The following is a 15,116-nucleotide window of genomic DNA, read 5'->3' on the forward strand; positions in this document are numbered from 1 at the left end:
GGTCAGGACTCTGTGCAGGCCAGTCACATTCTTCCACACCAAACTCTCTCATCCATGTCTTTATGGACCTTGCTTTGTGCACTGGTGCGCAGTCATGTTGGAACAGGAAGGGGCCATCCCCAAACTGTTCACACAAAGTTGGAAGCATGAAATTGTCCACAATCTCTTGGTCTGCTGAAGCATTAAGAGTTCCTTTCACTGGAACTAAGGGGCCGAGCCCAACTCCTGAAAAACAACCCCACACCATAATCCCCCCTCCACCAAAGCTTACACTTGGCACAATGCAGTCAGACAAGTACCGTTCTTCTGGCAACCGCCAAACCCAGACTCGTCCATTGGATTGCCAGATGGAGAAGCGTGATTTGTCACTCCAGAGAACATGTCTTCACTGCTCTAGAGTCCAGTGGCGGTGCTTTACACCACTGCATTCGACGCTTTGCATTGCGCTTGGTGATGTAAGGCTTGGATGCAGCTGCTCGGCCATGGACACCCATTCATAAAGCACTCTACGCACTGTTCTTGAGCTAATCTGAAGGCCACATGAAGTTTGAAGGTCTGTAGCGATTGACTCTGCAGAACGTTGGCGACCTCTGCGCACTATGCGCCTCAGCAAACAAACTAGGTGTGAAAACATCGAATGTGTTAGTGTTAAATAATTATTCAGTTATTCCTGTAAGTACTATTGTAAAATGGCCACTTTCAGGAAATGCAAATATGGAGATGATCTTACAGACAACTGTGAAACAAACTTCATTGTTACCAAGTCTGCATGCATGTACACTTTGTTCTACAAACTACTGCTCATAAATGAATACAAAAGCATACATGACTATGACATACATGTAAACGCAGAAGAAAGACCAGGATTTAAGATGTTCATCTCTTTCTGAGACAGTTTCCCACAGAGTTCTGAAAGATGAAGACTGGTATACAAGAGTTCTGCTCAGCATTTAAACCAGTAGCCTCTTGACCACAGAAAGAGATTTTTTTACCAGTGAGCCACAGAATCTCACAACTAATGTATGACTTTGGACATTGCTCAGTAAAAACATACAAGAAATGAACACAAAACCTTCGTCTTGATCAGGATTTTAACAATGTGCAGATCATATCCTCAGTTTAAGACAAATATCCAAAAGAAACCATGCTTTGGGAGTGAGGTCCTATGGTTTTATGTATTGTAATGTGCCTGAGGAGTTTTATGGTTGATCTTCCTTCCAACCCATTGTTTTCTTTAATCAGAATAATGCTAAAACATGCCTTTTTTTCATTGTCCTTAAAAGGTTATACCCCTACACTCACCTGCCACCCCAGATGTTTTTAAAATCCTAGAAACACCTCTACTTTATAGTCTATCCTATTGCAAAAATCAGTTAGCCTCAGCCCTAGATGCTAGACACTAGTTTCCTATAACCAACAGACTGTTGAGTTTAAAGTATTCATGGAAAAGAAATATAATGCACCAACTTTTGTATTCAGTGCCGTCTTCAGTGACGACCTTGAGAGGAGAGCTTCCATTCTTTTAGGGCGGGTAGAGAGGAACAGGCCCAGCCTAGTGTTCAAGATGAACTTTCAACAGCTGTGTGGCTGTGGCCTCAATACACCAGCCCTCAGAGACAAAGCCTGCTTGTGCTGAGGTTTGTGTACAGTCTCTGCCCTTCAGTCCTAGTACTCGTGACCTGCTGTAGCCAGGCAGCTCAGCATCAGTCATCACCTTGCAACAAAGTCAGCCGAGGGTTTAGTTTGGGCTTGAAGGTTCTGTTTGTTCTTGGCTTGGGGAGCCTACGCTTATTGCCCATGTGTACCATTCCCAGAATAAGAATGCTGATCCAGGATCAGTTTATGCCTCTTACATAGCACACAATATGGCTCAGTGAGGCCTGAGATCAGTGTTCTTCCTCTTAGATGCTAAATAAATATGGGCTATTGCTATCTTGAAGCACAGATCATTTTTTGAAAGTGAAAGACAAATACTATGGAACAAAGCCTTTTTTCCACCACCTTGGCTGTTTTTGTTTTCCTTTCAGTGCTTGACTATAGCTTGATTATTGGGGTATATGGAATATATGAATATATATCTTAAAGATATCTGAATAATGCAAGCAAAGCAATTCTTATGTCAATAACTGTAATGTGATTACACAAATTTAAACTGTAACGCAAACTCTAATGTGAATAGATTATGGCCGATCACTGCTTTCTCACAGGAAAAGTACTGTTATACGTTACAGTGCTGGAGTTTCTTTATACCATCGGTCTGGAGGTATGGGATGTATATGGAGAATTGACTCCAGTGTCTATATAGGCACTACACAGTTTGGGAGTGAACAGATGAACAGTGCATTCCCTGTTCCACTTTTGGTTTGTTAGCCTAGTTGAATAGTATGCATTTGTTTATGTGTCTTGGGATGCTTTTCTTGGTTTCATGCATCCTCCCTCTCTTCAGCTTGCTCACAGTTTGAAGACACACATGCCCACCCACACACTGACCTATCCCTTTAGATAAGAATGGTTGAGGTGCTGTTTACTCAACAGCAGAGGCACAGAGAGAAGAGCTAAACATTAACAGTATAAAATCCTGATAAATCCTACAGTAATATTAAAATGTGATATGCGCACTAATAAAGTCCCTTTTATGAGTTGCGTTACTTCTTTTATAATACCGTTGTAGGATTTGCAGTATGTTATTTGTGCATATCTTACGCTTATAAGATTTGTTCTGGTTAATCGGGCTCACATGCACTTTATATGCATCTTTTGTGTGCTTTTTTGAACTATCCTGTAATTGCCACATAACAGAGCCTTGTAGCTGGGTTACAGTGTTTTGACCGAGCCCTGGCTTAGCTTAGCAGTCATGGGAAAAGCCTTGAAAGTGTCATAAGATCATAAGATAGGAGGGCGAGTATATCTTTAATCAGTCTAACTGTAGGCAGGATTCCATTGACATGTTTGTATTTGTACTTTAAGATATTCAATACAAAAAAATTACTGGATGAATAAAAGTTTGAATCAGTTCATATGCTCACTTGAGGTGGATACACTTTTTGCAAAATAAACTTTTTTACAAAATAAATGTGATAAATCACATTTTTCATCCAGCATGACAGTCAACTTGTTAAGAAATTAAAACATGCCTTTATGTTATCAAAGAAAAAAAACTGTGATGTTAGACATTAAACCAAAGATGCCTGCAGCTGATGAATGGACATTTCCTGAGCCATCATGTTCGCCAGTGCGTTCTATGTATATCAGTTTTCTTACTCTGTACATTATATCCATAAAATGAAACAAAACAGCAACAAGAAGCTGTTTATCATTTAAGATTGCTCTGTAGACTTGCTCCACATTTCTCAGAAGTGTTTATACGAATGTGAAGCAGGGAGCTGTATTCTCTTGTACAGAGCTTGGCAGAAATTGCATAATTTCAGTTATGTGCTTAAATTTAATTTGACAGCTGGATGGAAAGCTGATGTCCCAGCTCCAGTTCTGGAGGCCCAACTGCACGTTTTGTATTTACTGCTACACTGTACATACATTAGTTAGGTGATTTTATAATTGCTGTTTGTTTGTATGGAGAGCAGTTTAGGTGTGATTCAGTGACCATGTGGTAATTTGCCATTTCCAGTTACTGTAAATGTTTGTGCTCAGTTTGAATGATAAGGATGGTTACAGTTGCTTGATTAAGCTCAATTATTTGTTTAAAAAATTAAAATTAAAATTTGCCTTGTATCAACAGTGATGCATTGATAATTCACATGATGATTCATACTCTTCTACTGCTCTCTCACAGCAAGAAACGGAGCCTGATGGACACCCCCATTTATGTGTGCTTTTTTATGTGTTTTTATCTGTGTATTTTTAAAGAAGTCCTTTTAAGGATTTCATCTATTTTAAAGTCTATGTGAACTGGAAATTATGGCACTTTCCTTCCACGCAGTGACGTATTTCTGAGTGAACCACACCATCAGGGAGGGTCTCTGAGATAATGAAGTGTTTTCACTTGATAGGAGGTGGTGAAGCATGATAATACTGGTTAATATTATTTTTCCCTGTCAGCTGATGCACAGTGATAATTTAAAAAAATTAGATGTTTCAAGGTGAGCAGTAGTCATAATACCTTAATCAAAGACTATGGAAAAACTAGAATTTTGTCTTTTAAATGTAATGGTGAAAATACAGGTATGCAGTTGGACCTTAAGACCATTGTTTGTACCTTGATGAACAAACATGTGCCTGTACAGAACCATTTTTCCAACAATGTTGGCACTAGATGTTGATATACATAGTATATAGGGTAAGAATATAGTGTAGATTGTAGTGCCTGAATTAAGACACAGGCAACAAGGATTTGGTCACTGATTAATGATATGACTCCACCAACACCGCAGTGTTTTTTTTTTCCAAACCAAAGTCCAATCTGTTTTCATTTTCTTAAGCTGATAAACCTTTCTTGTCCAAGTGAAGCATGCTGAAAATGTGGCTTTTGTCATTCACAGCTTCCCTTCGAGAAGGAGATCTACTACATCCAGCACTCCATGCTTTACCTGGTGCCCATCTACCTCTTCAGAAAAGGAGGTGAGCTTTCAAAGATTTTTTCACATTATCACCAGCGGCATGAAGACTGCTGGACCACAAACGCCTATCAGGAACGATCACTTGCATGCACACATACCACAACGTCCTGTTTGTGCACTTCATGCTTCTCTTTGCACGCCAGCCATGTAAAACCTTTTCAAATGAGCCTGGCAGCCTGGCGCCTGTGTGATATGGTGATGCCATTGTCATGCGCTGATTTGCTTTCACTAGCGATGCGGAGTGGGGAAAATGGTTTAAGCATGAGGAAGTGCTCTGGGGCACTGTTTAGTATGAAAAGTAGATTAGAGCTAGCCTGCCATCTAGTGTTCAGGCTTGGCTATTGCACCAGTTCATTGGCTTTGATGTGGCATGGCGTGATCAGGGCAATTGTTAACACATGTCTGCATGTCTTTGTGTTGGTAATTACGAAGACGGCCTGACCCTCAGATGGCAAACAGAGTAGAGATCGGATGGGAGCTGCTTGTAGGGTGCGTGCTAGATACGAGCAGCCGTACAGGGAGGCTGTTGCACTGCAGTGGGTACGTCGGCCTGGCTGGCATGTGAGCCTGCTGTTACAGTTACATAAGCTTGCAAAAGGACACACCTTTCCAGCTGGGGGATTTTTGGGCTTACGGTCAAGATTCTAGTCCTTTTTCATGCACACAAAATTTTGTCAGTCTAAGTATTATAGTAGCATAGTATCAATATCATTAATAGGTTTATACTTTGATCTTGTGTTTGAGATGTGACAGGAACAGGTTTGAACAAACACATTGACATACATAAAACATTGTTTTAATGTTATTTTTGTTTCTTCTAATTTAAGTATGTCTTCTAATGTAAGTACATTTCTGAGCAAATAAACACTTTTTTTAGATAAACAGGTAAATAGCTTTTTAATTCTAAATTTCTTAGTTGCCTAAAACTTTCACACAGTTTTGTATATAATGCATACAGATACTTTGTATATATACCTGTAGGATACATGTTTGGCAGTCAGAACAGCAAGTATGGTGTGAGCGCCAGTGAGAGTGTGAGAGGTGGATTGAACATTGCAGTTCCTGAGTCACTTCCCCAAAGATCCTTGAGCAGGAATGCTTTGGTCATACTACAGGAGGAAGGGAGGGGGAAAGAGAGAGAGGGGGATGATATTCACTGATGGGAAGAGAAGAATATGAAAAAGAGAACAGACTGAAGTTTGAGATCTGATGATGACTCTGTGATAAAGAGCTTTTGTTTATTAATGCACTGTAAATTCTCTTCTGGTTTGTATGTGTGTGTGTTTGCATGTAGAGAACAATACACTGATTCATGAGTCACACACACACACACACACACACACACACACGCCTTGAGCTGCAGAGTGTCTCAGCCATGCGGTCATTTGATTCAGTCTCCGCAGCGCTCTCTGTCTGCCCAAACTGGGTACATGGGGAGAATGAAATAGTCTAGTGTTAGCAGATAGCAGCACATATTGCTGAGTCTATAATTACTGTATTAGAACAGATTGTTGCATAATACAGCTTAATTTTCACCACACAGGCTGGTACAGGCACACAATGTGTAGAATACATCAACCATCAAATTTTACACAAATAAATACTATTTATTTATTATATGTTTTTTTTAATAGAAGTAAAAAAAAAAACAGAAGGAGTGTAGGAAGGTAGAGGCTTGGCTTTCTTTTCTGCATAATTAAAGGGTTAAAATATAGTCAGAGTGGTTTGATGTGAAATGCTACTTTCTAGAGAAACTTAGTCAAAATTGTTCACAGTGGTGGTGATAGGAACTAAATGTAAATATAAAAAACTTCTTTTTTAGATTCACTACTTTTATCACCATCAACATTACATATAAACACTCAGAAGACATATTTATGTTCACTAATGGTTATTTACTAATAGTAAATAAAATGGCTATATTTGTGTTGTAGAAATGGAAATCCCTGGTCACCACTGTAAAGAAATCTGAGTCAGCAAGCTTTTCTACAGTGCACCAATTCACAGTCTGAATGACTTTGGTTACATTTCAAGCACTGAATTGTACAGACATTCTAAAAAAGTGGTGAAGCTCTCCTTTATGGTAAAAAATAACAGGCGCTTTCCGCTGTTATTTTGTATTAGCACACTTTAGCTTCACTCGACTGTCACACTAGTCTCATGGAATACACACCTGGGGACATCATCTTAAAGTTTTGCATGTTTTCCTTGTGGTTAATTTTACTGCAAGTTATGTGTTCTCCACACACGACACACATGTACAGAGCTTTTGGGGGGCTTTTCTGCCAGGCTAACTTGCGTTACATCCATAGGCTAATGAGAAGCTTCATCTGACGTCCATCACCCCCTACTTTAAACTCCTCCTTCACAAAGTTAACTGGTTTAGATATTTCACACTCATTTAGTGAAATAAGTCTACAGTCTCACTCACATTTAGCCCAAAATTCATCATGGTTGTCCCCAGATGTTCTCGTCACGAGACTACTGTCACATCAGAGGAGCGCTGATGTCACTACTCAGCAAAAACTTCTGTTTGTTAAAAACATAATAAACATGTCAAGGTACTTAAACTGTAAGACGTTCTTTTTTGAATGGCAACTATAATTTGGCACATCTAACATATGATTGAGCCTGATTGATTATATATTTGTAATTTCAACCATTTTGAAAGTACTGTTTTGTGAAGTGTACAGATATGGGTGGAACGTGTGTTTCTGATCTTTTATTGACCTCAACATATTTATTTATTTACTTATTTTCTAACTTACTCTCAGGTGTGTACAAACCGGAGCCACTGAGTGACATGTGGTGGGCGGTGTTATCTACAGGCATCCTCTTCCTCTACCATTTTGTGTTCCTGCAGGGGCTGGGAATGGTAAGACACACACACACACACACACCTTCACTCCAGTCAGGCCTGTTCATTTCTCCAGTTACAGCTCTAGTTGTTTTCATCTGTGGCCTCAGCCCATTTTACACAGTCTATAGGCTGCTGAGGGCTGTGATAACAAACCGCTTCCTCTTTTTTTTCCATCAGCCATGAAACTGCATTTCAGCTCCCCTCTAGGTTACCATTAGCTGCCGTTCTGACCCTGCTGGTGTAGATACACATAATGTCAGCTCCCACAAAATGCATATAATTGTTGCCGTGAGTGGTGTAAGTGAGGGTCCCGGGGGATGAAATTTCTCCATCTTGTTCCATAATCTACACACTGGACTCCCGCTGAGCCAAGGCTGACTAATGCACATACAAAAATACTACAGGCTGTGATTTAGCTGCATTTCCCATCACACTCTTAACTGCTTTTGAAACCAGTGTCTTATTAGCGTGGTATTGCATATTCACACATTTCAGTGAAGCAGATGGCACATCCTACACCCAGACTATTATTTCTTTTATTTTCTATTTCACTGCCCATCAAATGTTTAGGAACACTTTACCTGCTTTTAGAATTTGAATTGAGTTTTGTTACTTTTACTTTTCAGTTACAGGGCACCTATTATGGAAATCAGAACTTTTATTATTATTATTATTATTATTATTATTTGTTAACAGCCTCATAAAAACTGAACATTTACATATCTTTACCAGTTCACACTGACATTATTAAGAATGGCAGCCAGTCACAATAGAGCTCATTTACATATATCAGACTTAAAGGTGCAGCAACAAAAACAGCCTATTTAGTTCTAAGGGATAAAGACAGGTTGGAAAATGGTCATGTAAAATGAATTATGACTGCTTTTGCTACTCAAAACCACACAAATATCATAAGTGAAATGTAGGAAAAGGGTCTGTAAAATATCTGGAAATGTCTTCTCAACATAAAACAGCTGTCTACTAATATTTGTGTTCCTACATTGGGCTATATTTTGTAACACTTAACTTCATGCTCATCATATCTTCCTTGGTATAAAGACCAGATTTTGCCTAAATAATGATTTGACAGTTTTCTTTTTTCCCCAAACTGTTGTTAAAAAACTTTTGGCCCAAAGATAATTTATGCAGCTGATTTTGACAAATAATGTTAATTATTTACACTTGATAATGTTTTACTGAAAATGAACCTGAATGAAGTATTTAATGTCTCCAAACTAGCAAGTAAATCAAATAATTATTAGTAAGTGGTTAAAAGAAATTACTGAATGAAATAATTATTACTATCACAAGTATCAAAATTAGGCCTGTGAACTGAGGTGGACAATGTGGCAAAAAATATAACATCACTATATTTGCATCATGATATTTTAGCAATACATGATATGTATCTGAATATTTTTCCAAGGTTTGATTAAAAAAAAGCCCAAAAAGTGCCACATTAAAAATATACTGTCAAAAACTGCTTTGATCTTTATTCAGTGTTTCACATACTGCACTTCACTAAATTCAGTTAAACCCTTAAAGTTAAGTTAAATTCTTAAGGCATCGACAGTGTCCACCATATGCTCAGGAAAGCATATTGTGACATAGTTTAGCATGATAACGATAAATATTGTCATACTGCCCCAGCCCTACTAGACTACAGGTTGAATATGAAATATTATGTATTGGGCTACTTAGAAAAGAGCTAAAAATGATTATGAAAAACAAATCATCCAACAAGTGGATTTTCACACTCATTTGCTTTCATCCAGGTGACTGAGGTGAACCTGAACAACATGCTGTGTCCAGCTGTCTCAGATCCCTTCTATGGCCCCTGGTATCGAGTGTGGGCAACCGGTCACCAGACCCTGCTGACGCTGGTGCACGGCAAAGCACTGACCATCCTCTCTCATCACACAGCGCCTGCCCTGCGCCACCTACTGGACGCAGCACGCCTTCGCACCAAGAAAGTGGACTGAAGCTTCATGAGGGCCACGCCACCACCGGCGTACACACAAGCACGAAACCTCACACACTCCCGCACTCGGCGACCATCGTGCCGTCATTCTGAACTCCAAACTCATCTGTTATCGTATTGACAAGTGGTCAGTAATTGTGTGGCTCCTGTGTCTTGAGCAGGAGTAAACAGTTGGTCAGTGTTTTTATTGGAATATTGAAAAGAAGTCAGAGTCTTTTACTGAGATCAGTAACTGTGCGAAACTTGCCTTGTTTCTGGGGGAGGTTTTTTAAAACGGAGGTTCTGGTAACTTTACAAACCGACACTTTTTTCTCAGTTGCCTTATTTGGTTTATGTTCTTTTAACAGTGATTTGGGGCCAACACAGTGTTTTTGATGTTTCCGTGTTAGTCAGATCACTCGACCCCCCTAAACTGAATGGTCATTCCTACAGTTTCATCTACGCTGTATTTTGTCAAAGCCTGTTCATCATGTCTCAATCAGAAACGTTCTATTTGAAGACAGTTAATGCATATTAACTTTAACACGTTGTAGAAAGCATCTATGTGACGATATTGTGTTTGTATCGGAGATGTGTGGTGCTTTCAAGCCTTCTACTGTTCACTTCTGTGACTTTCTTCCTTTTGCATGTAAATAGTCAGCTTTTGGAACGACTGAGCCGATCACCTCACTACTACTCCCCATCCACGATAAGACACAAATGCAGCCTCTATTGACTGTAAAGGTAATTCTGTTGTTGATGGCTTAAATGTTGTCTATCAGTGGTGATATAAGGGAAGAGATGGGCTTCACTGTATTGGACATAGCTGTGATCCACTTTTAAGGGAAAGTATCCCCCCATCCCCCACTTACAGGGAATTATTTTTCTTAAATAATGCCTCATTGTTTTCTTGCCTCCTTGGGCATTTTTCAGCCACAATTTAATTTCAGTTTTGTAGTGTTCTTGTCATAATGACATAGGCTATCTTTTTCTTTTCTCGTCTTGAAATAACACCCTACTGTAACTGCATAGGGCACAGTACACAAATATTGAAGGAAAAGTAACTGGTATCAAATGACCACGTTGCCACGCCCTGAACGATTTTTTTTTAAACTGTGAAAACGTCTACTACAGTCACCTTTACGTAACTTTAAAAGCCAAGAACTGATCTACTTTATCAGTTACCATTTTTCTAGTGGTCAAATCTTTAAGTTAGCAAGCAACCTCATAGTAAGGGAAAGGAGACACAAACATTAAGAATAGTTTTGTCTGCTTTGGTGAGAATAGAACTACGTAGGTTTCCACCAATTTACCCCATCACTCCAGTTTCAGTGCTTTCTCACTTTTCAGAGTTTGGTGCTCTCCTGTCGAGCATTCACACAAAACTCAGATAAAACAGTCCTAATTGGTTATGTATGTTTAAGCGCTGCATCTCCAAGGGTACTGGTGGAATCCAGATGGTTTTTGCCTCCAAGAGACAGAACCTTGTGGATATTTAGACAACGCTTCTGACTGAAAGGGAATTTTGTGAAGTTGTCTTTGTACATATTTTTCGTGAAGTATGCATTGTACTGTGTTAAAAAAATAAAAGTTCTTCCTCAACTTGGCTGCTTCCTCATATTTTCTTTTATACTTTCATAAAAGCTAAAGGAGTCTGAGTATTCTTGGTACAAAACATATTCCAGTTTTCCCATTTTCAGACAAACATACAGTAGGTACATATTAACCATGTACAAAAATGACATTTCTTTGGACTGTTAGCCAGGAAGGACTTAACATGCATCAAAAGTTGGGGCACAGTTTTTTTGACTGCATAGTAAAATAAATATTGCAGCTTCCAGTTACAAGTAAAAAACAAATGGAAAAAAATCCTGACAACGTTACATGTTGCTCTTTAAGAATTTTTATTGGATAAATGATTTAAAAGGTAATAACAATGTTTAAAACTACATTATCATCGCCACAGCCATAGCTCACATACCCACTGATAATCCACCTATATATAAGATCCCCCCCCCACACACATTTTTTTGTTGATTTTGTCATTTTTCTACTTTTTTTTATTTGTATTTTTGGAGCCATACTATCATAGTCTTAATAAATGCCCATTTCAAGTCTCATCACACTAACAGCAAATTCAATGGGGAAGGAGAGAAGGGGTCTAGAGTTCTACAGGGGAGGGTCTTTGTTTTTCCCAGGTCATTATTTCATCAACAATTTCAAGTTACTAAAGCAGAGAGAGAATCCAAACTCAAAATATAAAGAATTAAAAGAAACTGGTGGGTATGAGGGGCTACGCCAGGCAACCCCGGAGCCCGCTGTGCCAATGCTGCACAAATCGTCAATCAGTGAGTTGCACGTCCAAAACTCAGCTCAAAGTTCCAGAACATAGAAAACCACTAAAATAATTTAGAAACTAGATCCAAAATATTTTTTTTGAAAAGAATCAACTTTTGATGTACAAAAACAGTCATTTTGTTTACTTTTTTGTTTTTTTTTTTATGTATTTTCTTACAAAACGTTCTCAAACACAAGTTTATTGTAGTTCTTATTCATGTCATTTATTATTATTATTATTTATACTTTTTTTCTTTATCTATCAGTGCGATTGTATACCAGTGCTGCTACTGGGTCCAGAGTAAAGAAAAGAGGCTTTTAAATGGCATTTAAAAATAAGGATCAACGCATCTTTTATATAAAGTATAACTGCTGGTCTTAGGAAAAAACACATTAAGAAACCCATGAATCTAAGAGGCACGCTATGGGGTTTTCTTTTTTTAAAAAATATACATAATAATAACAATAACAACAATGAAAAAACAAACAAAATAACAAAAATGTGCAACCTAGTATTACACAGTCGCCGACACCTAGTAAGATGTCAAAGACGGCTACAATGAAAATTCATTGAACTCAGGTTGCTAAAAACCCTAAAAGAAAGTTAGAAATCGTACAAAAAAAAATCTTAAAAGACAGTGAAAGAAAATGAAAGAACACAGATAAAGACATTTCTCTTGCAGGGGTGTTTTTTTGGAAGGACAGGAAGGCAGGTCTTAAGAGCAGCATTTGGACATGGCTGGAGGCATCTTTGGTTCGGTCGAACACGCAAAGGTAATGTGAGCCTACACATTCCGAACGGGATGGATGGGAAGCAGGACCTAAACCTTTGTTACTGTGAGTTAAAATGACGTGCTTTGCTCAGAGCGAGCAAACGGTTGTAAAAACGTTACTGCGTTAAGGACCAAGTGGAGAACGGATGAGGTTCATTCCTCAGGGGCAGAATGTGTGATGTACAGTGAGAATGGCCACCAACGAGCATACTTTCAACTCTTTGCCTAAATGGTGCGACAGTAAGACAGCCATCAGTTTCGTTTAGCTTGAGTGTTCGAATGTTTTGGGCCCAGCAACCACTAGTGCCAGGGACCGTATAATTAACCTGTGTCCCCAAAGTGCATTTCCAACGTGGACTATTTCACTGACACTCGAACAAGCCTTCAAGTATTGAGACACAACACAACTTGAGCAGGAATTCATGAGAGAAAGAACCCTAGTCAGCTTTCAACTTTCCAAAGTGTGGCAAAGGTTTGGCTGGGTCTGACAGTACTACGAGATAAGCAGCATAATGTAGTTAACTTTATGGCATTGTCCATAATGGAGTTTCCTTCAGCTGAGCTGTTGTGAAAAATCCACTCCAGTATGGTTACGACTTATCTGCACAACGGCATCTGTCAAAACACCGAATATCCACCAAGTCGTTCATTATGAAGTGTTCAACATGTTGAGCGTTACGGTATGACTGAGAAAAAGTTCTTTTGGCCACAGTTATGCAACATCAGACATACCTGGTTGAGCCAAGCACTAGTTCAGAATGCCAGGAACCACAATATTGAACACCTGTATTACAAAGAGGGTGTAAAGGAGAAATCTGGGACCTTAAGAGGTGGCCCCAGTCCAAGTGACCTAATCATGCTGCGCTCACAAAGTCAGTTTTCTTCGCCACCGTTGCTGGGTGAAACAGCCGTTACAGGACGTTGACAAAGCAACCTTATCGGAAACTATACTGTACAAATCAGTTTGACTATTAAAAGGATATTTTGCGTGTCATTTTTCACCTGGCTAGTTGTGATTAGCTACAGCAACATAGTCCAACCTGTTAACTTTGCACTCAAATGTCCATATCTGAATAAGTTTAAACTTGATCAGACCATAAGGCTACCATAATTGCAGACTTCTGGTCACATGACATGTCACATGAGTCCAGTTCCAAACATAATCTGTCAAACCTGCTCCAGATAAACTTCTTCAGAAGTCCTGGACTGTCTGGATCAGATGCATCAGTGTTAGGTGGTGAACTTGGAACTGATCTCTAAATTTCAGATCTCCAGGAGGAGGATTGGTGACCACCAGTATGAAGCATTTTGCTAGTTTCTCATGAGGCTGAACAGAATTTTTGCCAACGTTCTATAAAGCTCGTCACAACAACTGTGACGAAAGAATGCATTTGTGAGTGGACCATGGAACGGTCAATTCTCAAGCGCTTGTGTGCACTTCTGTCCTCGCTATCTACTGCACAACAGATGGGATGAGAAGCGTATGCCCGTTTCCCCCAGGCCATGAGGGAAGTATGGGGTTAGACTTGTGACTCCTTGTCCTTTCAAACCTGCAGGAAATTTTCAACATGTTACACTGGTAGGAACAAAAAACGAAAACACCTGTAAAACAGATCTGCATATATCAAGGATAAGAATAAGTCTGATATGATCGATGAGTCCGCATGACCAGTCACATTTAACTGCGACCACCCCCCAACGATGAGGTCCAGTAGCACCATTTTATATTGTCTTTTTTTTTTCCTCTTGTCTATAGAGTCTCTAGCAGTGAACGAACATGCCATGATTTAACAGGAGGCCTTCCATACATACATGCAACGAATGTATTGCCGATGTGTATACATTAGTTTTACATGTATGCAAAAGACTTGGTGTACTTGGTTTTGCAGCAGAAAAAAAAGGATTCAGTTTGTGCTGTATTTGACTTTGGACCAGAAAATGGTGACCTGACAGTTCAACAATTCTGAGAAGGAGGGGCTAAACAGGAACAAAGATAACAGTAGCTTTTGAACTAATACGTTTGTACGAGACACTTGCAGGCTCATCTGGAGCCAGACACAACACCTCAAATGTGTTTTCAGTGGCCTTCATAACATCGTTAACATCACACAGGGGAAAAAACAATCACAGCTGGGCGATGGGAGCAAATGTCTCAAATGGCACAAAAGTAAATGCCTTCGAGACAACTTGACAAGCCCAGCAAACAGAAAAAAAAAGCTTCAGTCTTTCTGCTGACACAGGTTTGAGGTTGCTGGCCCTCACAGTTTTTTGCAGAGCAACGGATGGAGTCGAAATAGGCCTTTTCAGTCACGACTCCAAAAGCAACGGCGCAGTTCTGAACCATCAGGGCAACATTTTACTGGTCCAAGTTTATTCAAACCATTGTTAAGGCAACACAACTGAAATGAAAGTCTTTTTTGTTGTTTTTTTTTTTGTTTGTTTTAACTTTCAAGGAGCTGGGAATGACTGTGGATGGAACACCAAAAAAAGCCCTTAACATTTTGCATATGAAAACAAAGAGAAAGAGTCCTCCTACAGCAAAAGCATCTCAGCCTTTTCCCCCTCAAAAGGAGACAGTGATTGAGTCTCAAAAGCTTTGTCCTGCACGGCAT

The 15,116-nt window shown here is 39.3% G+C and overlaps 1 protein-coding gene across 1 annotated transcript in view; it reads left to right on the plus strand.

Annotated features, from left to right (window-relative positions):
• LOC118819649 (transmembrane protein 164) overlaps nucleotides 1–10,996 on the plus strand; it is a 45,480-nt gene extending 34,484 nt beyond the window's left edge. Inside the window, exons 4-6 of the mRNA XM_036587462.1 lie at nucleotides 4,497–4,575; nucleotides 7,349–7,449; nucleotides 9,210–10,996. Of these exons, the coding sequence (XP_036443355.1) occupies nucleotides 4,497–4,575; nucleotides 7,349–7,449; nucleotides 9,210–9,416 (387 nt within the window). The 3' untranslated portion in view covers nucleotides 9,417–10,996. The remainder of the gene's footprint in view (nucleotides 1–4,496; nucleotides 4,576–7,348; nucleotides 7,450–9,209) is intronic.
• Nucleotides 10,997–15,116: the final 4,120 nt, after the last annotated feature.

The sequence above is a fragment of the Colossoma macropomum genome, unplaced genomic scaffold, assembly GCF_904425465.1.
Source record: "Colossoma macropomum unplaced genomic scaffold, Colossoma_macropomum, whole genome shotgun sequence".
NCBI lineage: Eukaryota > Metazoa > Chordata > Actinopteri > Characiformes > Serrasalmidae > Colossoma > Colossoma macropomum.